The 22499-nt window shown below is 43.5% G+C and overlaps 1 protein-coding gene across 3 annotated transcripts in view; it reads right to left on the bottom strand.

The window, feature by feature from the left end:
* The window catches only part of SPIDR (scaffolding protein involved in DNA repair), a 372282-nt gene that overhangs the window by 122499 nt on the left and 227284 nt on the right, over positions 1 to 22499 (bottom strand). For all 3 annotated transcript variants that reach the window (XM_019526956.1, XM_019526976.1, XM_019526965.1), the window contains exons 9-10: positions 10814 to 11024; positions 8638 to 8906 (exon numbers count right to left, since the gene is read on the bottom strand). In XM_019526956.1, the coding sequence (XP_019382501.1) occupies positions 8638 to 8906; positions 10814 to 11024 (480 nt within the window). The remainder of the gene's footprint in view (positions 1 to 8637; positions 8907 to 10813; positions 11025 to 22499) is intronic.

Below are 22499 nucleotides of genomic sequence, written 5' to 3'. Positions count from 1 at the left end.
GGCAGGGAGGCTGCGCAAGGAGCAGGCGTGGAGCTGCAGCCACTTTGCTGCTACAGAAGTTCCTGTGGCCGCGAGGAGCCCAGGGGCCCTGGGGTAGCTTCTGGCCAGCCCCAGGGGCAGCACAGGTCACCTCCCGAGGCTGCTGGGGGTGGCACAACCTGGCAGGATCCTGGCCCAGGGTGCGGGAAGCTTGAGGAGGCCGCAGAAGCTTTCGAAGGAAAAAAAGCAGCCATGGCTCTGATCTGGCTCCTGGTGCAGCCTCCTGCCTGTCCTGGGGTTGTGGGGGGCGAGCTGCTGCCAGGCCGCTGAGCCCCTGTGGGGAGGGGCGACCGGGCTTTCCCCCTAAGATGGTGGCACCTGCTGGGGATGTCTGTGGGTGGGGGCAGCCAGGCTGTTGCCTTCCCAAGCCTCAGGCGCAAGATGCAATTTCTGTGCCGCATCCCTGGACTTCCCATGTCCTGGGCCATGTGCCACCACCAGTGGCCTCGGGCAGCCCCCCATACTGCCCCCAGGACCATACAGGAGCTTCCCCAGGGCCCCCGGCCTCCTGGAAGCTGCAAGAGCTTCTGAAGCAGAAAAACAGCTGCTACTAAAAGGAGACTGGATAGGCACCTGGCTGGGGTCTTATGACCCCTGTCACCCCCAGTGTTCATTCCCGCCCATGGCAGGGGTCGGACTAGATGATCTGTCTAGGTCCCTTCCGACTCATTGATTTTATGATTCTATGATACTCTGCTCTGGCTCCTGGCACAGCCTCCCTGCCTGTCCCAGGGCCAGGGGGCAAGCTGCTGTCAGGCCGCTGGGCCCCTGCAGGGTGTGGGGTGGCTGGGTCATCCCCTCCAGGGTGGTGGACAGGCCCCGGCCTCCTGGCAGCCCCCGGCATTCTGGCAGCAGCAGAAGCTGCTGGAGCACAAACGTGGTCATGAGGCTTGGAGCAGCAAGTGTCCGGCTGGCTCCCCACTTGCAACCCTTCCTGCAAACCCCACAGCCACACCCTCCTCCAGACACCATCACACATCCCACAAATACCACACACATACACACACATCTACAGCTCCCCACAAACCACACATTCACCCATACCCCCCAACAAACACTGCTGCACACCCCACACACTATACCAGTGTAAGACTACATTTTGAGCTATTATGCAATCACTTCTACATATAAAGCACAAATACACAGATACCATGACAAAAATATATTTTTTAATTGAATTAAAATATAATATTATGGGTATTTGATTTTTAGTACATAACTTGTTTTTTTCCCCGGTTCTAAGATAGCAAAAACCCTCTTCTCTAAAGGAGTACTTCCAGGGGTAGGGGGGGGACTTTCAGTGGCAAGGGTCAGAGGTTAGGGGTGGGACTTCCAGTCCCAAGATGGCGACCTGGGGCAGGGCACCTGTCAAGGAGCAGGGTTACCCATGCGGCCCTCAACAGCTTGGAAAAACTTGCTAAGTGTCCCTCTTCCCAAAATAATTGCCTGCCGCTGCACTGGAGTGTAGGGCTAGGCTTCAAAGTGACCGGGACAAATTGGAGGACTGGGCCAAACAAAATCTCATGAGATTCAACAAGGGCAAGTGCAAAGTCCTGCACTTAGGCTGGAATAATCCCACGTACCAGTACAGGCTGGGGGCTGACTGGCCGGGCAGCAGCTCTGCAGAAAAGGACCTGGGGGCTACAGTGGACAATAAGCTGAATATGAGCCAGCAGTGTGCCCTTGTTGCCAAGAAGGCTAACGGCATCCTGGACTACATTGGTAGGTGTGTTGCCAGCGGATCAAGAGAAGTTATTATTCCCCTCTATTCAGCACTGGTGAGGCCACATCTGGAGTACTGTGTTCAGTTTTGGGTACCCCACTACAGAAAGGATGTGGACAAATTGGAGATAGGGTAACAAAATGGTGAGAGTGTTGGGGGACATGACTTATGAGGAAAGAGTGAGGGAACTGGGCTTATTTAATCTAGAGAAGAGGAGACTGAGGGGACTTAACAGCAGCCTTCAAAGACCTGAAGGGGGGTTTGAAAGAGAATTGAGCTAGGCTGTTCTTAGTGGTGGCAGATGACAGAACAAGGAGCAACAGTTTCAAGTTGCAGCAAGGGAAGTTTAGGTTAGGTTTTTGGAAGAATTTTCCCACTAGGAAGGTAGTAAAACACTGGAACAGGCTACCCAGAGAGGTGGTGGAAACTCCATCCTTGGAGGTTTTCAAAACCTGGCTAGACAAAGCTGTGGCTGGGATGATCTAGTTGGGGATGGTCCTGCTTTGAGCAGGGGGTTAGACTAGATGACCTCCTGAGGTCCCTTCCAATCCTAACTTTCTATGATTCAATGACTCTATGAAAAGTGACTGCACATACCTTGACTGTAGCTTTATGGCTGAATTTGGCAAATTGGCATCTTTCTGCTCTTTAGGCTGGTTTTCTACCACTAGGTAATGCAGCCAAAAATATCACTGCTACTCTTTTACATTCTTTCCAGAATCGTTTGGTTTCTCATAACTAGCGGACACAGAAATAAAATGGGCAAAAGAAGGGGAACAGTTACAAACAAGGTTTTCATCTGAAGCAAAGTTTCCCTAACAAAAGGCTGCAACTCTAACATACTGTATGGGCATGAGGGCTTGCCAGAAATGGTTAGAATTTAAGTGATGATGAAAAAGATGTAAACTATTTCATAGATTTCATAGACATTAGGGCTGGAAGGGACCTCAGAAGATCATTGAGTCCAGCCCCCCATCCAAAGGGCAGGAAGTCAGCTGGGGTCATAGGATCCCAGCAAGATAAGCATTCAATTTACTCTTGAAGGTGTTCAGTGTAGGTGCTTGAACTGACAGTAAAGAAATTCTTCCTCATGTCCAACCTGAAATGGTCTTGCAGTAGTTTATAACCGTTCGACCTCGTCATCCCTTGGGGCGCTCTGGTGAACAAACGTTCCCCCAGATCCTGGTGGTCACCCCTGATAAACTTATAGGTGGCCATCAGATCACCCCTGAGCCTGCGCTTTTCCAGGCTAAAGAGCCCCATGGCTCTCAGCCTGTCGTTGTAGGGTCAGTTTTCCTGACCTCTGATCATGCGCATGGCTCTTCTCTGGACTCTCTCAAGTTTCTCCACATCCTTTTTGAATTGTGGAGCCCAAAACTGGACGCAGTACTCAAGCTGCGGCCTCACCAAGGCCGAGTACTTGGCAGTTTCATAATACTGTTCTGTGTATATTATGTGTACATCTTAGAGAAACATTGAATCTATCACAGGAAAATCACAGGTTAGTAGAAACGCTGTTGTTTCTGGAACATTTCAGGAATATTCAAAAGAGAAGACTGCCCTCTATTTTGATACACATGATCAATATTGCTGTAGTATGTGAAGACCTTAATGTGAAGTTTTATTTTTCTACAGGACTAGTTAGTAGGGCTGTGTGAAATTTCACTGGCCATTTTGTTCCGACACTGTTTCAACCAATTTCAAGGTCTGAAACAGCAAAATGGTAACAAAACAAAGCCGGTCGAAGTAGTCTCGAAACAAAACGAGGCTGGTTGAAACGTTTCAAAAGTTGAAACATTTCGACCATAGGCTGGGGATGGGAAGCTAGTCCAGCTGGGCTGACTTCTCATCCCCAGTGCAAGATCCAGCATCCCTATCTGCTTGATTGCACTGAGGACGGGAGGCAGCCCAGCTGGGCTGCTTCCCAGCCCAGTGCAATCAAGCACAGGGCCCCAGGAAGCAGCCTACCTGGGCTGCCTCCCACCCCGGTGCGATGTAGTGCTGGGGATGCCAAGCTGGTCTGACTCCCCATCCCCAGTGAAACTCGAAACAGTGTCAAAACAGCCTTTCTGTTTCGATGGAACAGAACGGAAGAGCTGTTTTGACTTGAAATGAAATTCGAGACAAAACATTGTTCTCTCGAACCATCGAAACTCAAGGCAAAACGGAACGGTGCCATTTCACACAGCCCTACTAGTTAGTGGCCACAGGCAGCACTTTGCTGACCACACACTCAAAGTAGGAACAATAATAACTGATGATAATTTCTGTTCATTTCCTTTTCAAAAGAATTAGGAACCTTCAATGCTTGTGCTTGTTACTGGCCACCATCTACTTCTCTCCTGTACCAGCTATTGTGCTACAGAAGTGATACAATTTAGCAAAAAGACAACTAAATAAAGTTTAGCTATATATAACCAGTGCAAGAATGGCATAAGGTAGGGTAGGGCAGCATATAAACTAACTGGTTCAAAGAGGCATGAGCTTTCATACATGACAGCCTATCTGATTAGATGATATGGAAACAGGAATGGAAGAGTGGCAGCATTTGTGGTGAGGGGGAGAGAGGGTTTACAAACTATCAAATAATAGCACTTATGTTTTCCCTTCCACTGGAATAAGATTATGTAAATATTTAGCTCTGAAAAATAAACCACTGTAAGGTTAACAAAGTGTTGTGCTAGAGGACTGCTGAAAGGAGTCCAAATTCAATCACTCGAACTTCAGATTCAGCCCCAAGGAAACAGGTTTCAGGGCCATGTTTGGGGAGAGATGGACAAGGAATCAACCGTTTGAAATACATAAAAAAGTTGAACCTCTCAGCCTAACAGTAAGATGCCAAATCTGGGTTCCCAAAAGCAAACTGTTGCTCTACTCTCCTTTTTAGTACCTGGGGACTGTGAGTTGCATTGATTAAGGCTCAGGCTTTCTTTATAAGAGATGGGAAAGCAGAAACACATCACTCATCCCTGAATGGTGTAGTTTTATCTTTCCCCTGTCAAGCAGCAATTAGATTACTTCACAAGAATATTAAGGGCACATATCTTCACTCCTAGGATGTTGAAAACAGGGAACAACTTCTAATGTATGGCATGCACTGAAGAGTCCTCCATTACCTATTTCCTGTTTATCTTTCACTTGAAAAAATGCATCCCAGAAACACAGTGCAATTAGAAAAAAAATCATTTAATTTATGAGAACTCTATTTAGAAATGTTTTGTTGGAAAAAAATGAATGGAATGCTGTAAACAGAGTAACTTTGGACAACAAAGAAAATATTTTGACAGATGCTAACATATGTGAACATGGATCTTCGATGAGTGTCTCTTCCATCTCAGCCCAGTTTCAAATAATAAACCATGCACTAATTTGTAAAAGGAGTCTTGCATAATTTAAGATGAGATTCTCCATAAGGTAAATACCATGAGTTACCTAAACATCAATTTACCTGCTTGTAATGTTCGTTATTGCATTTGACCCTTAGATTTTATTTATGGGTACTGCTAGACAAGTTAACCTATCAACTATTCTTGCATTAAGACAGGCAGGAAGATTCTTAAGTGTGGAAAGGGAAGAAGGGAAAGATAAAAGACAATTCTGATATGAATCAGTTTCAGAGGATTTGTATTTGTCACTGTATCCTCTGTACCTGGCATGACAACATTATGCTCCATACAGAAACTTAAAACAACATGCAAACTCATAATCGATCCCAGCTGCAATGATTGTAAGGTTTTGTGCACCCTGTTCAAAATGCAAAATCCCTCCCACCTCCATTTTTTCTAGTCACACATTCACCTTTGGCTGGCCTAGATATTTTCCTCACATGATCTTCTGTTTACATGACAGAACCACCAATATTGCTTCTCAAGGCCCTGACAAGTAACTCTAAAACTGGAGACAAAGAACAAACAAAAGGACTACTCATAACCAGGGAAAATAATCTGGTTACATACCAATATTTTTTAGGTGCAATGTATTTTCTTTTGTACCTACTGAGAATAGAATGCTCTTATAGGCTAGAATTTTAACATTCAGGTGGGAAGTAGGTCAGAACATTTGCCAAGAGAAGCGAATGGAAATTTTCTTTACTCACCCACAAAGATTTTAAAGTGTGGATTAAAAGCCAGCACTTATTTCTTTTTAAAGTTGCTAAGTTTTTCTTTTTTAATAGGTACCAGCCTCTTCTGCCCAGCTTTCCATCTCCAAATCTTCTGAACCCTTGGATTTGTTTAATTGTTCAGTAGCCCTTCAATTTTTTTAATTTTTAGCTTCTCTAAATACTGCATAATGCTCTCTGTCCTCTAAAGACTAAACCTGACCAACTAAACTTTTAGCAAACTCAAACATCCCACTCAAAACAAGCAGATAATAACAAGAAAAAACCCAAATTATACACTTCTTGATACCAGAAACACAAAATACAAGTTGACATGATGAGTCAGGTACCTCATGAGTTGAAAACTCGTGATAATTTTTTTTTCTTTTTTTAAATCAGACAGCCTCAAAGACAGCCAAACAAGACAGTCAAAGCCTCAAAGACAGCCTCAAAGACAGTCAAACCAATTAGGGTGAAATAAGAAGGGTTATACTATTTGTATCAGCTCCTCTCTTCCTAGCAGGGGAAAACAGAAGAAATCTGCATGCCAGGAAATGTTGGGAAGAAACAATAGTCATGGCAAGTTATATTTTCACTTCCTCTCCCCACATTCTTTGAGCACAGAAAGTACAAGAACAGTTAGTTACTGGAGGGAACGGTAAATGATTTCAGAATAACAAGAGGAACATGAGACTAATTTATGAGTGACAAATGCTAGAAAACTTATTGGACTCTATAAAGTATTTTTTGTGTGTATGTGTCCTGCAAAATACCAAGAACCTCACATTTGATTCATAGCAGTTAGAGAGCTACAAAAATGTTCATCTAATCCTTTTGCTTACCAGTAAAGAATCATAGTCTTTCGCAGTTATCCTCTTTATACATGTAGAAAATAGTTATACAAGTAGGAATAGGGAAGATACGCTGAGTTTAAAATTACCATTATTTTTCTACTGCTTTAACAGTTTTTGTTTTACATTATGTAAGCAATAGGTTTTTAAAATGTTTCTCAAAAAATATATATCCAAAATACCCCCATGATATCACATTTCTAGAACAGGGATCTGGCACCTACAGCATACATGACAAGTGGCACGGGCAGCCTCTATGCATGGGTGGCACATGGCAGACTAGGAATATATGACTAATATGACTGACCACCTCTTTGCTTGTATGTCTGTAGGGTGACTGACAATTCAGTTTTAGTTCTTTAGCAATTAGTAAGCCTCTTAATATTTGAGAGGAAGACTAGAAATACTATAAAATCTTTGTAAACTGTCCTATGGCTCAGAGCAATGACAAGTGGGAAGACTTTATTATGCTTGAAATCACAAAGGGGTGCACAAGTTTCTTAAGCTCCAATGGAAAGCGTGTCTGAATGGATCTCCAGGCTTGTAGCAGATGAGGTTTGGAGAACTACCAATGACCCTACAAAGGCTTCAGAAGGGAATTAATGCACTTAACCGTACAGGGCCTAACTTCCATTAGCTTCTATACCTCACATGGACTCAAAAAGTAACAAACACTCAAAACCCTCACATGTGCAGAAAACCTGACTTCACCCAAAAAAAGCACTTTGAGTGAACACAAAACTGACTGAACTTGCTGTACAAAGTTTCAACCCAACACGCTATGTGTTAGTACGTTAAACCCCCCAAAATGCTATTTAAATAAAATCATGGAAATGTTAAACATGAAGATGCTAAGCGACACTCAGTTCATTCTTTTTCATCCCCAACACACAAGAAGAAAAGGATTACAATAGCCACAGAAGGAAGCTGTATTTGTTATCGCTTTTGTGCAGAAACAGTGAGATCACACTGCGACTCCTCTATACTGCAGACCAGAAATTCTCAATCAGGGTCCGGGAGCACCCTAAGCACAGAGTCAGACTTGTCCCTGACTGGACAATCCCCTACCCCACTCCCTGGCTTCTCTGTAAAAAGGTAAGCACTAATATATACATTTGTTTTTGAAACTGGGTGCCAATTCAATTCACAAAAATTATAAATGGGTGCCTTGAACCCAAAAAGCTTGAGAATCACTGCTCTGGATGCTGAAAATATTCAATTTGCAGGAAGCAAAAGGTTAAACAGAAGACTTTGAAAATGTTGCTATAAACCACTAATTGTTGCCAGTCTTGCATATGTAGAAGACTTCTTCTGCACCAAGGCAGCAATCCAGAAGGAACTAACTTGGCAGAAGTCACTTAATTCTACTACACTGCATCCATAGTAGGGAGTTTTGACATTTACTCCAAAGGGGCCAGAAATTTACGCTACAAGTTGGTATAAGTAGAGCTGTATTGCTATAACTACATCAGTGTAAAATCCCTCTTTAAGACAAGTCTTCATCTTCTCATCTCTAGAGACAATTTTCTTTTATTCCAAAAGAATGCTGTGAGAGAAATAGTTAGTTACTAGTCATGTGCTTTGAAAACTGAAATAGTTAATGACAGGTAGCTGAGGCAGTAGTTCTTCAGTGAAACTCAAATATTAACGGCAGAAGTACAAAATCATCACCTGGTTTAAATTATCTTCCAATCACTTATTTTTCAACCTTCTACCAGCAGTTTATGGTGCAGCATAAGTCATTCCTTTAGCTAGCACCAAATCCACACTATACTGGGTCTATTAAAAGTATATCCTTCTTCTTTTTCTAGTTAGATTATGCTACTTAGCTGAATATGCTTAGCTGGTACGGACTGAGGCCAGTCCCTAATTTCCTCCCTGATGCTAAAACCTCACCAGGTTAATATGCACGTTTTATTACTCACCTAACATTTGGCCCATCTGAACTTAAAAAGGGTGCTGGAAGAACAGAATTGTTCCCTGGAGGTTGACATCTGAAACCTTCTCTTGCAGGCAGATAATACACCCTTTGGATGACCACTCGTACTTGCACTCCCTTCCAGCCAGCTGCTCCCTGGTTTTCCACCACTTCAAGCAGAGAGTCATGTAGGACACTGAATGCTAACGGCTGTAGTCTGGATTCAGGTTTGTTATGAGTCTGCATAGCTGGAGTAGTCATGTTGGTACAAGCAATCTGGTAAATACAAAGCCACAGAATAAAATTATTGTATAGAGTATTAAACCACATAGCAACGCAACATGAACTTCAACTAAAATTAATTATAAAAGAGCCTGGATTATTTTCAAAACATTTACTATAAATACTGGTTAGAAGTATCTAAATTTTCTTGGATTTTTAATTAATGTACTAGGGATCCTATAATTCGGCACATAGTATTCTCTTCTATGTAATTACTGCCCTGGATTAAATTAGCTCAATCCATATGAGGCCAGTAATGTTAAAAGGAAGAAAGAACTGGCATCAGTATTTATCACCCTGCTTCATGAAGGATTTTTACATAATTCTTGGTAGTTCTGTTTATTCCCCCATAAAGAGTAGTATAAACCTTCAAAATAAAATAGACTCAACAACTTCTAAATTCATGGCAGATAAAAGGGTGGGCAGTTTTACAAGGTAATAATTCAGGTCTCAAATTTATAAGCCACAGTGTAAAAGGTATTGGATTATTAAAAAAGAAGGAGGAAACTCTAACCTACTTCTGTTCTTTCACTACAACTGAAAGAAACTAAGCTTTTTTTTCATTAAAGCCACACTGTTTGCTGCCTCAGACCTGACCTCATTCATCCCCATTTAAAAACTTTTATCAAAAGTATAGTGTCCGTCAATCTTTTCTCATTCCTTTGCAACCCCTGTTTTAAATACCATCTGTGTGTCTAATTAAAAAAAATAATACACAAAAATTAGTCTTTCTGCTTTTTAGTTCTTCTAGCTCTTTGCAAGCCTGAACGCATTTGCCTTGGTAGGAACTGATGTTCAGAGAGAGCTCCCTTTCATTTTGGTAGGACCAGATCTGTCCCTGAAAAGACAGTGCAGTTCAAAGAGTACTTATATACTCAAGCAGCAACAGAATCCTTGGTCAAACTGAAATCTTTTACACTAGCGTAGCGATAACAGTTTTTGCAATCAGTACAAAAGAACGCTATTCAGCAGACCCGGGAGGGGACAGACAAAATGGAGACAGGACCCTCAGGGCAGAAAGGAGAAAACAGAGCAGCAGATTAAGGAGGGGAAGGGGTTCGGAGTGGCACTTGGTGGGTGTGAAGGGCTAATTTGTGGCAGGCCTGCCAAAAAGGTTGGCCCTCACTGAGCTAGGGTGTGCATTTGGAATGCATCAGCTATTTGGTACTAACTGCCTGAGCGCACAGTCTTACCACAAACTAGTCGCAAAGGAGCTGGCACAGTTGCCACAAAGTAGCTGGCATGCTATAAAGTCACACCCTGGCTTATGTTATGATAATTTATTTGTGTACCAACAACGCCACACTTTAGTCAGAATTTTCAAACATGACTAGTGATTTCAGGAGTTCAAGTCCTTAAAACAGTGCTGGGCATTCACCATCTGAAAACCTGATTCCTTTAAAATGTATCGCTTAAATTGAAAACTTGAATTTGAGACACCCTTCTCAATCATCTCTGTATATAGGTTTTAAAATCATGACTATTTCCATAAAGCCAATAACTGGTATTTTAAAGAAAGGACTCAATAAGAAGGGAAAACACTCAAATATGGAAGCATAGAAATACAATGTTTACGTATAGTTTTAAAAAGGTTACTGGGGTACTGAGATTCACAGAGTAAGGGAATCATTGAAAAACAAAGCTGTGATATCAGCACTGTTATTCTGCATGGTAGTAAAACTATAGCAAAACAATCTCACAGCAGTTCAGGACTTGGACTGACCAAAAGCCTCCACATATAAAATATTATTAAAACAAATAGCACATATTATTCAGCTTTGGCTAAATAAAAAGGGAAGAGAGTATCAGTATTTCAGGATTTCTGTTTTTGTTATGATTTCCAAACATCTGTTCAACTGATTTGTTACAAAGTGATAAACTACAAACAAGATGAACCTTACCTGATTAACTGCAGATTGCTGGGGTGCACTGTCTCTGGGATCATTTAGGATGAATATTTGTGCCAAAGATACAATATTTCTTCTAATAAGCAACTGCTCTGGACAATGCATCTTATTCTTTATTTCTGTGTGTTCTCTGAAGAACACTTTCTGACTAAAATATGTATTCATGATAACTGGGACATTTTCATTATGGAGAATTAGTTTCTGCCTAAAAGAAAAAAACAAAAAAGCATTTTGAATTCACTGCTATTCAGAACCATATCACAATTTATCCTATTTTAACAACTTTTTATGTCGTACTGTGTTTTTCTTTTGTGATGTATGTCTCTTCCTTGTGCCTTTAAACCACATCTATGGCTCAGACTTACTATGCCTGGCAGAGGCCCCCTAAAATGTGCTGTGTGGCTCAGTATGTGTCACCACTGCAAGCAGTGATGCCAAGTCTGTGTAAGAGCTGTAGACAACCTAACCAGCATAGGCTACACGTAACCTTATTATGATTATATTGCGTATCACCTTGTCTCAAGTTAATTTTTACTTTTTTTTGTTCTAGTAAACTATCCCCCCACTCCCCAACCTTGATTACTAATATTTTACCTTCTCTTGCTAAAAAATGTTTCCAAACAGTTTCACACGCAGCAATTTTTTGGCTATTTGATTAAGGTAACTGTTGGATAATCTCTCCTCTACAGTAATTTTATAACAAAACATTTTCTGATGTGAATATTTGTTTTAGCATGTAAATATTATCATATATTTTGATACTCCTAGAATAAAAATCTATTGAAGCCAGTTAAACAAAAGCAAAGCAGTAATCAAATTTTCAGTGCTCATCACACAAGAATCAAAAGTCAGTCAGTGAAATGTATTGCACGCTATGTTTTTCTGCAATTCGATTTGTATCCTTTGGGACTGTAACATTCTTTGCTGGCAGCAAAGCTAGAGATGACCTGGGTTCAGAAGTTACCTCAGGCCTCTAGTTCCCCAGCACGCTAGAGACTGTGGAAATGAAGCAACCACATCTTTATATCTGTGACTAAGTACTGGAGTAAAATAAACCAGGGTGAAAAAAATCCACAAAAATATGTCTGCTGAGTTTTTTCTAAGCTACATCTCAACCACATAACTGTAGTAGTACTACTTGTAAATAAAAGTAGTACCGAGTAATTTATAAACAAAATGGAAAATGTACCAAGTAAAAACTATGAAAATCATGTACTCATGCTTGGCAAAAAACACAACACACTCTGAAAAGTAGGGGTGCACCAATAACTATATTTTTGGCCGATACCAATAGCTGACTGCTAACCAGCCATATTGGCCAATACTGATCCGATAACTGATTTACAGGAATGCAGCCAGGTAGCATGGAGAGCAGCACCCTGCAGGTAAGTCTGTAGAGAAGATGGGGTGTGCAGGGGGGCAGATTAAGGCCCCCACAGTAAGGGAGGGAGTGGGGCAGGGGCTGGGGGTGCTGCCCAGTCAGGGCGGTGAATGGGAGCTGGGGCAGGGTGTGGGATGCAGCCATGGGCAGCTCTTCCAGGGGATCAGCAGCCCAGAGCTTAAAAATAGCGGCGGGGGTGCTTGAACTAAAGCTTGTCGAATGTTCAAGTGCTGCCACCACCATTTTTAAGCGCAGGGATGCTTTTAATCAGAGTGGAGCTGAGCAGAGCGAGGGCAGATGCAGGCTGCTTGCTGTGGGCTTGAGGCTCTCTGCCCTGCTGCCTTTGCCCCATGGGCTCTGCATCAGCCATGAGTCACCTGCTCAGCTGGCAGCAGGAGGCACAACTCACCACTACCTCTAGGTGCGCAGGGGTGTGTGGCCGACCCAGAACCCCCAGGACAAAGGCAGCAGAGTGGAAAGCCCCGAGCCCACAGCAGGCAGCTAGCATGCACCCTGCACAGAAATCTGGGAGGGGCACATGCCCCCCCATGCCTTCCCAGGGGGTGCGTGCAGTGGCAGGGATCCAGCCCCACCCCACCCCATACCCCTAAACAAGGAGCCCGCAACTCTGTCCTACACCCTGCCCCAACCCCAGGTCCCATTCACCACCCTGGCTGGGTAGCACCCCCAGCCTAGCTCCTGCCCCAATGAAAATATATATATTTTAAAATAATCCTAAATCTTAAATTTAAGCAGCACATTAAAAAACTTTTAAATGAGTTATTATTACTATTTTTACACTACATATGAGTACTTATTATAAAGTATCAACTTGACTTTTTCTACTTGTGGGAAGCTGTATATGGATAGCTACTGACTGTGAGAAACAGTTTAAGTTAAATGAGGTCCCAGATGAGTGGAAAAATGCAAATATAGTGCCCATCTTTAAGAAAAAGGAGGGGGATCTAGGGAATTACAAACCAGTAAGTATCATGGAGCAGGTCCTCAAGGAATACTGAAGCATCTAGAGGAGAACAAGTGATCAGGAACATCCATTATGGATTCACCAAAGTCAGTCATCCCTGACCTGGGGGAAGGTAAAAAGTGCAGTTCCCCAGTGGTTTGATCTGGGTCAGATATCATTTAACATGTTCATTAATGATTTGGACAGTGGGATTGAGTGCATGCCTACTTAGCAAATTTACAGGTGACACTGTAAATCTGCAGACACTCTGAAAGGCTAAGACCAGAATGATGATGAACTGAAGATATGGTCTGAAATCATCAAATAAAATTCAACACAAATAAGTTTGAAGTCCTGTATTTGGTTTCGAATAACTGCATGTGCAAATAGAGACCGGGGAATGAGTGGCTAGGCTGCAGAACTGCAGAGAAAGACCTAGGGGTTACAGTAAGCTGAATAAGAGCCAACACTAGGCTCTTGTTGAAAAAAAGCCAATGGGATAATGGGTTGCATTAACAGGAGTGACTCTTGTAAATCAAGGTATGTGAGTGTTCTGCTCTGTTTAGCACTGGTAAAGCCTCATCTAAAGTCCTGTGTCTAGTTTTGGGCCCTGCACTTCAAGAGCAATAAAAAATTATTAGAGGCCTGGAAAAAATGATTTATGAGGAAAGGCTAAAAGAATTAAGGTTATTTAGTCTAGAGAAGAGAAGACTGAGGGGGGATTTGATAACAGTCCTCAAATATCTGAAGGGTGGATGGATAAAGAGGATGGAGATAGAGACGTTTCTTTGTTGCTGTATGGGACAGAACTAAGAGCAACAGTCTTAAATTGCAGCAGAGTACATTTGAGAATTTTCTGATTAAGAGGGTGGCTGCTCATTGGAACTAAGTTGTGGAATTGCTACCCCTGGAAATTTTCAAGAGCGGGTTAGATGGACACTTGACTAAGATAGTTTAGTCACAAAGAATCCTGCCCTGAGCAAGGGGCCAGACTAGATGACCCCATGAGGTTCCTTCCAAACCTAATGTCCTATGATTGTATTTATCAACAGAAAAATTAACAGAAAATTTACACTTCATCACAATGCTCTGATATCATGCCCAACAATCAGTTCTGGCCCTAAATGACCATTCATTGATGGGTAACAGAGTCATTTAGTTTCTACAGCCGTTCCATCTTTGGAGTTGGGGTTGAGATTGCTAGTAAGGCTCCCTCTACACGTCACAGGTATCATGCAATTAACTGGTTAACTGTGCAATTACCTTGAGACCACCTACATGTGCAAAGTAACTGTCAGACCATTAAAAGCTCCAGCAAACTATGAAGTTAGACCTAAAAAATGTGAAATAATTTTCGAGCTGGTTGCTATCTAACTTTAATTTGCATGTGTAGCAGAGTCTCCCCTGCAGCTGGGAGACACTTCAGCTCCCAGGGCTCCCAGCTGCAGAAGTGCACCATGCCCAGCTGAACCTGGGAGTCCTGTAACTGAGGGGACTCTCAGCCCCAGCAGCTGCCAGCTATGGGTCCTGGCAGCACCCCGCAGCTGCCAGGACCCAGAGTCCCAGAGCTGTTGACATTGGGTTCTGGTAGTGTACTTCCTGGTGCCAGGACCCAGCTGGGTCCCTGCAGCCAGGAGGGTGCAGCTACAATCTCCCAGCCCCAGTGGCCCGTGGAATCCCCAGAGCTGGGAGATGTAGCTGCCACAATCTCCCTGCCCCAGGGATGCGTGAAACCCCTGTGGCTGGGAGATCACAAGATGCCATGACCTCTCAGCCTTGGGAGTACATGAAACCCCCACAGATGAGAGACTGAAGCTGCTGCAATCTCCCAGGCTCAGGGGGGCATGAAGCAAACAGGAGATGCAGAAAGCAAACAGGAAATGCACCCCCATTTCATGCACCTCTGAGGCTGGGAGATTGTGGCAGCCCCCTCATCTGAGGGGGCTCCCAGCTGCAGGAGCTTGCTTCTTGCCATTGCAGGGGGAACCCAGGATTGGGCTCCCCCTGCACCAGCAATAAGGCACAATGGGATCTAATGAGCCATCCCACAATCATGCCTCCTGCCATGCATGTGTGGTATGGCAGGAAGTGCAACTGTGTGGGAGTGCATATTAGATCCCATCATGCCTTTACCTGCATGTGTAGGGGCCCCCTAAGAGTAGCAATTGATGAGATAGTGACAAATCATTTCATGTACTCAAGTCCACCATTAAATAATTAACAACCAGCAATACATTTGGGCATTTTTAGATTCCACTGGCAGCCCAGATGTAAAAAGACTGTTTAATATTGCCAATCTGATTGATGAGCTATCTAGCTGCAGATAAACACATACAGATTGTGGTTGCACCATCAACCTCTAGTATGTATGATTTCCAACATATTGTACACTACATTATAGTTAAATTCAAACATACCAAAGACATATACTATGTTAAGCTTATTTTAACTTCAGTTGTCCAAGATAGATAACTGTGAAGAGTTGTCAGGCGTGGGCAAAACAGCACATCTGGTCAGTGCCTGGACTCCATTCCTCAGTAGCCCCTGTCCGTGCAGCCCCAGGCTGTCTCCATGGAGACCCTCGCAGCAGCAGTGCTGTGACAGCACTCTGCCCTGGCCCTGTCCCTGGCCATGCACTGGCAGGACCCTGGGATCTCCATGGAGACTGGTGAGGAGCAGCTGGGGAAGGGCGCGCAGCTGGGCGTGCGAGAGCAGGGATTTTGTGGTCATGACAGTGCGGGGTCAGAGCCAGGGCAGAGGCGCCTGCGGCCAGCAGCTCTGCCTCAGATCTAGCCCCATGCTGTCACCACCAGAAGATCCAGCATCTCCCTGGTCCCACCTGTCCACCTTGCTCCCAGATGCATGCCCTGCCTGCACAGGTCCGACCCCTGGTGGTAGGTGCAAAGTGGTCGGGATGGGGTGCCCAGGCAGCAGGGCTGAGTCCAGGGGTGGCAGCCAGAAGGAGCTGCTGCCACAGGGGCTGCTGGAAAAGAGAGCCCGCTGCAGGCCGGATCCAGCCCACGGGCCAGATTTTGCTCACCCCTGGGTTAGATTATAGGCTTAAAGTGTGCAGTAAAAACACATCTCCTATTTGCTTTCTGAAAGAGAAAAAAAACAGCACTGACAATCTGTCAACAACCTCAAACCAGTTCACAGCTGCATTCAAATGCAGACAGGGAATGAAGAGAGATTCAGAATCTATGTCCCTGACGCGGCTGCGTTCAGAACACAAGTAAACAGGAAACGTGTTAAACACAGTCACTGCTACGTCGCTAATGTCAGAAAAGCGTTTGCTTGATCTAACCATCTCATTCTCTAAAAACACTGACGTGAGTAGCAAACCATTCTCAGGAAGTCTGAGGTCTATGGTTTTGTTTTTATTTTCCTATTGCAAGTGTGTGACCAGCTTTTTATTAATCCTGACAGGCTTCACTGCCTCATGTCGTTTGAATGGCAGTTTTGCCATGTCTCTATCTTCCATACTCTGATTACTTCCATTACCACCATGAAAACCTTTGGTTCAGATTTTATAAGAGTATTAAAGGAGTCACAGTATATGTTAGATGCTTATCAGTATGAAAACCTATTTTCAAAAATAAAAGTACATCATTCCTCACTTAGAACATTTGCTAGAAATACATGTCTTAATGAATCATTTGATTTCAATATGCATAACTGTATTTGTGCCTGGTAGTAACTCCTATAAATCTCTATTCTAAGTCAGGACTGTCCAACTTTTAAGTGGCCAGGGCCACAGGGCTGCATACTGTGCCAGCTGCAATTCCCCCCTCTGCGTGCTGCATGCCTCTCCTCATTGTGCCATGTGGGGTATTCCCAAACCCTCCAAGCTGCGGGCTCCCTTAGCTTCATGTGTTGCACCGCCTCACTGCCCAGGGACAGGGCAGGGGCAGGCAGTGGAAGCTGCAAAAAGGAAGCAGAAGCCATACCTACAGGAAGGCAAAGCTAGTAACCTCTGCCCCAGTTTGGGAACAGGGACCATCCTGACTAGGAGCTGGGAGTGATGCCTATCCATTTCACACCAACTGGGGCTCCAGGTTTGCAGGCTGGCCAACAGTTTTGCTGTGGCAAGCCTCCTGGTTCCTGACCCTGGTTTGGACTTGTTTTGGACTTCAGCTTTGGATTTCCCTGTGGATCTCTTTCCTGGCTCCTGACCCTGATTTGGCTGTATTTGCAGACTGTGGATTGGTACTCAGCATTTGATCCCCAGACCCTAACCCTGGACTGTGTTGCAGACTCTATTTCTGGATTTCCCTCTGGTTTCAGTAATATGGCTCCTGCCCTCTGATCCAGCCTCAGGTCCCTCCTTTCTCTCAGTGGTCTAACCATTAGGTCAGACCACCTACACATCAGTTCCTTACACTGGGAACTGCAGATTGACTCTTGGGGGGCAGACCTAGCTTGCAGGCTGCCAGTTGGACAGCCCTATTCTAAGTCACATTTGAACCAGCAGAGCAAGCTATCTTGATTACTTAAACTATTCCCTGGGGTCCAACCATCAGCTCCTTCCAAAGAGGTGGTCTATTAAGATGCATGTTTTCAAAAGACAGACAATTTTAGTATGTAATTGCATCTCTTTTAGTAAACGTCCATCTTAATGGATTTCAAATTAGGGGAATGAGAATGCTTAAGATATGACTGTATCTTTGCTACACCTCCAGTCCCAGCCTCCTCACCTTGGGAGAGGGCAAACCATTCCACAGGAGCAGGAGCCAGGGACTTTTTTTTTCAGGTCCCTTAATCAGGTAAGAATCTTACCTCTGTGATCTGCAGCACATCCCTTTCCTTCTCTTCCCATTCCCCTCTTCCTCTGCCTGCTGCTGTCACTGTCCTGGAGGTAGGGGGAAACTCCAGAGCCACTTTGGCCCTGTTCCAGCCAGGCTGCACTTAGAGCTAGGAGTGGCTAGAGACAGCAGCCACAGTTGATCGGTTCCCTTCCCCCACGCATGCTCCCGAGCTGGCAGGGAATACCTGGGGGTACTGGGTAGGGAGAGAACCCACCTGCCACTGCTGCTGTCAGTGGCTAAGCCTGGGTCCCTATGGAGTTCAGCAGGATTGGTCAAGAGTGGCTTTGGACCTCTCCCTGCCCCCAGGGCTGGGAAAGAGTGAGAGCAGTCCACAGAGGCTGGAGGGGAGGAAAGAGGAGGGCAAGTTCTGCTGAGCATGGTGGGGAAAGGTGAGCAGTTCTTATCCAATTAAGAGACTAAAAAAGTCCCTGTGGTGTCACTGACTGAAAGGGTGGTGCATCCACACCACTGCAACCCCTCTGGATCCACTGTTATAAACGTTCAAAGAACATAGGATGCAGGACTGAATATGTTCCTTGTTCTAAAGCTGCTAAATTCAGGTAAATTCTTCGGAGTGTTTATTTCTAAGGGAAAGGTTGCATGCTCACCATATAGTACTCAAAACTCTTTGGAGACAGTCTGAAAGAAAAGCCCATTATTTCATTTACACTGAAAGATTTGTTCTTAGGTGATATAGAAAGACTCTGGGCTTTCAAACCATTTAAAACATAGAGAATTTTGCTGCATCTGTGTAAGGGGCTTAGAATTTTACTTTTGCTGGCAGGAAGGCCGCAAAGCCCAACTTTAGATATAGTGGGCTTCTAAGAACCCAGATCAGTCCAGAAGTTTGCCTTTCACTAACACTGATCATGAGGTTTTGGAGATATGTTTGCATTCCCTAGCCCACTTTGTAATACCCCTCCCTGCCTTATTTCTTTCTGAAATATCAACAGAGTAGTATTAGGTGACCACTGTGCAGGGAGAGTGCTTTTATAAGTTTCAAAACAGGTCTACAGTCCCAGTTCTGATATGTTTACACCTGTATAGTAGCACCTTCTTAATAGACAGGCTTCCTGCTTTTTTTTTTCATTGAGGCAAAGAGTAGAAGAATTGGGTCATAGCAAACAAGTAAATAAACTGTCTTTTCAAGTTTAAAAAAATATTAAGACACTTGAAAATATGTAAAGGAACTATTTTGAAGAGGAAAGAAAAATAAATGTTTACATGTCTGACATATACGCCCTAATAGTCTTACCAGATGAATTGTAATGTGGAACATTTCCTAGATTACTGCAGACTTACAATTTTCTGCTCTTTTTTTTAAATTGGGATATTTTAGTGCCTTCATTATTTAATGGATTACTTTCATAGAGCAAAAAAAATAATACTGCCTTAGTCTACTTCTCATATAGGGGAGTGGGGGGTTAGGTTCCATAAGCTGCTTCAGACTCCTTTTGTTTTTGTCTCCTCTTCCTCTATGCAGGAGCAGCTTTACAAGAATCAGAAGCAAGAAACTTGCCTGCTTTTAGCAAACCATACTCCGTGGTTTAATAAACTGATATAGTATTCTAGACAGCACTAGTATAAGCAGATAGCTAAAACCTGCAACTCGGAAGAGGGGCTTCAATCCTGCTGACCAATGTGCTGAAGGTTTGTACTGTGGTTAATCTTGTACAACCCACGTCTGTGCTTGCGTTCTAGCCTCATTCTTGGTTACAGGCAGGTCTAGAATCTAACGCACCAGTAATTAACAAACCACAAACTTCCTCAGAATTGTGCTGACATCAAATAATGATGCTGGCTCATGAAAAAGTGACATTGTTTCATTTTAGATTTGTATTAGAACATATTTCTGTTACACATGGTACGTGAACCTAAAGACTTTTTGTAGGTGAATTGTATTAACTGAAAGATTGCTGTATTAACGGAAAGACTAAATTAACTAACACAATTAACAACAGGGAGTTTCATTTCAAGTCTCTTCAAAACATTGTGTTTTCAGAAAGAAGAAGGTTCAAGATCCGCAAAAAAGAACTGCATTGATTTACACAGAATAAGCAACTATCAGAACCCTGTGTGGGTACCCAGATGCAGCAAGGATGCAATGGGGTCATTCCATACACATGCATCTCATGCAAGGGTATCAGCTCTATGTTGGAGCATCACTACAGTCTGCAGGTACACACAAGGACACACTTCACCTAAAAGGCTGGAACCAGGAGAGGATGGAGCCATAGCAGTTTGCACTGCCTGAGTGGAAGATATGAAAGCGTATATATTATATTAGACATGATCTGTCTGTATGTTTGTCTGGCAACCATTGATCCTTCCGGATCATGGTGTTTGCATGAGAGATCACCCAGACCTTCAATGCACATGCCTAGGCAGGAATTTTAGAGGAGTGGAGGCTGTCCAGACCTTCCATCCCCCCTTTAGGTCACTGAGACAGAATCCAAAGGCCAGGCTGAGTCCAGATGATCTGTGCCTCCCTTCTAAAGCAGGGGTGTCAAACATATGGCCTAAGGGCTGTATTCAGCCCAAGGAGCTATCTCCTTCAGCCCACCGGACTCCCAGATGAGCTGGCAATTTGGAGGCACGGTGACTGGGGCTTGCCACAGAATTCAGGATTACAGGGCCTACTGGGGAGAGCTTTTGGTGGCAGGGAGTTAAGCAACATCTCTTCTAACACAGCACCGCTTGTATCACCACAGTTTGTCCTCCCACTGCCCAGGTTTGACTTATAAGATGTACTTGCAGAATCACAACAAAAGTCAGTAGGAAAAATATTTTTCAAATATTTGAAATCATAATACAAACACCTATAAAATTACTACTTACTATTACTTCGTCTAACACTAAAATTATCCAACTATCACAAACTGACAGATTACACAGTTGCACAACTCTCAAAGACAGCTATTTTAATTTTAGAATTTCTAACACTCTTGTTGTAAAGACTGTTTTTCTAAAGAAATTGAAATGAGCTATTTAGACTGGTTCTCACAGCCAAGCCCCAAATAGCAAATTGAAACCTTTCAGCTCACATGGTTCTGAAGAATATATTCAGTGAAAGGCTTTGTTTGATAATATTACACGTGCTTTCACACCCTCTGAACAAATGTATTGAAGGTGATGAGCTTGTATTAAGTGTTCTGAAGAAGTGTGTTCCTATGTACTGTGTCTACTGGCAGACTATTATGGTTTATTTATACAAATATAGAAAGGCAGTTGTTACATTTCTTGATAAAACAATCTTACTAAAGCACTGAATCCAGCCAACATAAACAAAACAAAAAGAATATACAGCTATTTTTAACTAGACTAAATGTTTTTCTAACTAAGTCATTACCATTTACTCATCAACCTCAAGAGTAAAAACATAATGAAATTAGAAAATGAGACAAATGATTAAGAAATGTATCTATCTTCTCTGCATAGTGTCACTTCTTTCTGTAAAATAATCCTGTTCCTTCTGACCAAGATTGTTCAAGAACTCTGGGAATCATTCCAGACAGAAGCTTCACTGCACAGGTGGCATTTAAAAACAAAAAGTTTATCATTTTAATAATTTCATAACCATGTACGCTAACTAGAGGTTAGCCATGAAAGTGCCTTTTGAAATGAGACATTTTTCGCATCTAAAACTTAATTATGAAGTAAGCTTTATATTTTAAAATAGTGGTTAGCACTGTTCTTGACTACTCTGCACACTCCTTGTGATTTGCTTGGTTTAGTTGGCTAGGAGCAAAGTGCTTTTTGGAAAACTTTCTAGCAAACTTAGGAACCATATAGATCAGGCCAAGGGCTGGATTGGATCTGCAAAGAGATGTTATGTAGCTCACCAAGCATGCCAAAAAATTCTGGGTCCCAGATATCACCCTGTTCCTACTTAGCCACCCTCCCCACCCCACTGCCTCCTTTTACCCAAGGCTGCCACCCCCACCTCTAAATATCCTCCAGACAGGCCACGCACCCTCCCTCCACACCTCGCTCAGCCCACCTCAGCGGTGGGAGCACCTGGGAGCAGCCTCACAGGCCAAAGCTGGGCAAGTCAAAGTAACTCAGGCCTCACTGGCCCAGCAGAGCTGCCACAAGTTTTCCCACTTTGGGGCCCACAGGGTACTACACATTGGACTGCTGGCAAGATTTGCATAGCCTTCCTCCTCACTTCCAGCATAGAAGAACCAGCACCCTGACAAAGCACTGTGTGCTGGGAGTTATAGTCCAGCTCCCTTTAAGATGAAGCTGTGTTAATTCAGCCCACTATTAGTGGAAGATTGTCAACCCCAGCCATAGATGGATTTCAGAGTGAATCTCATCCAACCCAAGGAAGGCTTTCACCATGCAGGGCCTTGGCAATAGGTACAAGGAGGGAAGGATACTTTTTAATGATTTTCAGTAAAGAGAATTCCCTTAAAACTTGTAAACTGTATTAAGAAAGTTTTCAGAATGCTGGATCAGCAGTCATTAACAATAAAATTCAGTCTTCTAGCACCAAAAAATGCATTAACCCCCCCCCCCCACCACACC

This window comes from Gavialis gangeticus, unplaced genomic scaffold (assembly GCF_001723915.1).
Source record: "Gavialis gangeticus isolate Ggan-Ray unplaced genomic scaffold, GavGan_comp1, whole genome shotgun sequence".
Taxonomy (NCBI): domain Eukaryota; kingdom Metazoa; phylum Chordata; order Crocodylia; family Gavialidae; genus Gavialis; species Gavialis gangeticus.
Note: the sequence above shows the minus strand (reverse complement) of the source record. Positions and strands in the feature narration are given on the sequence as shown.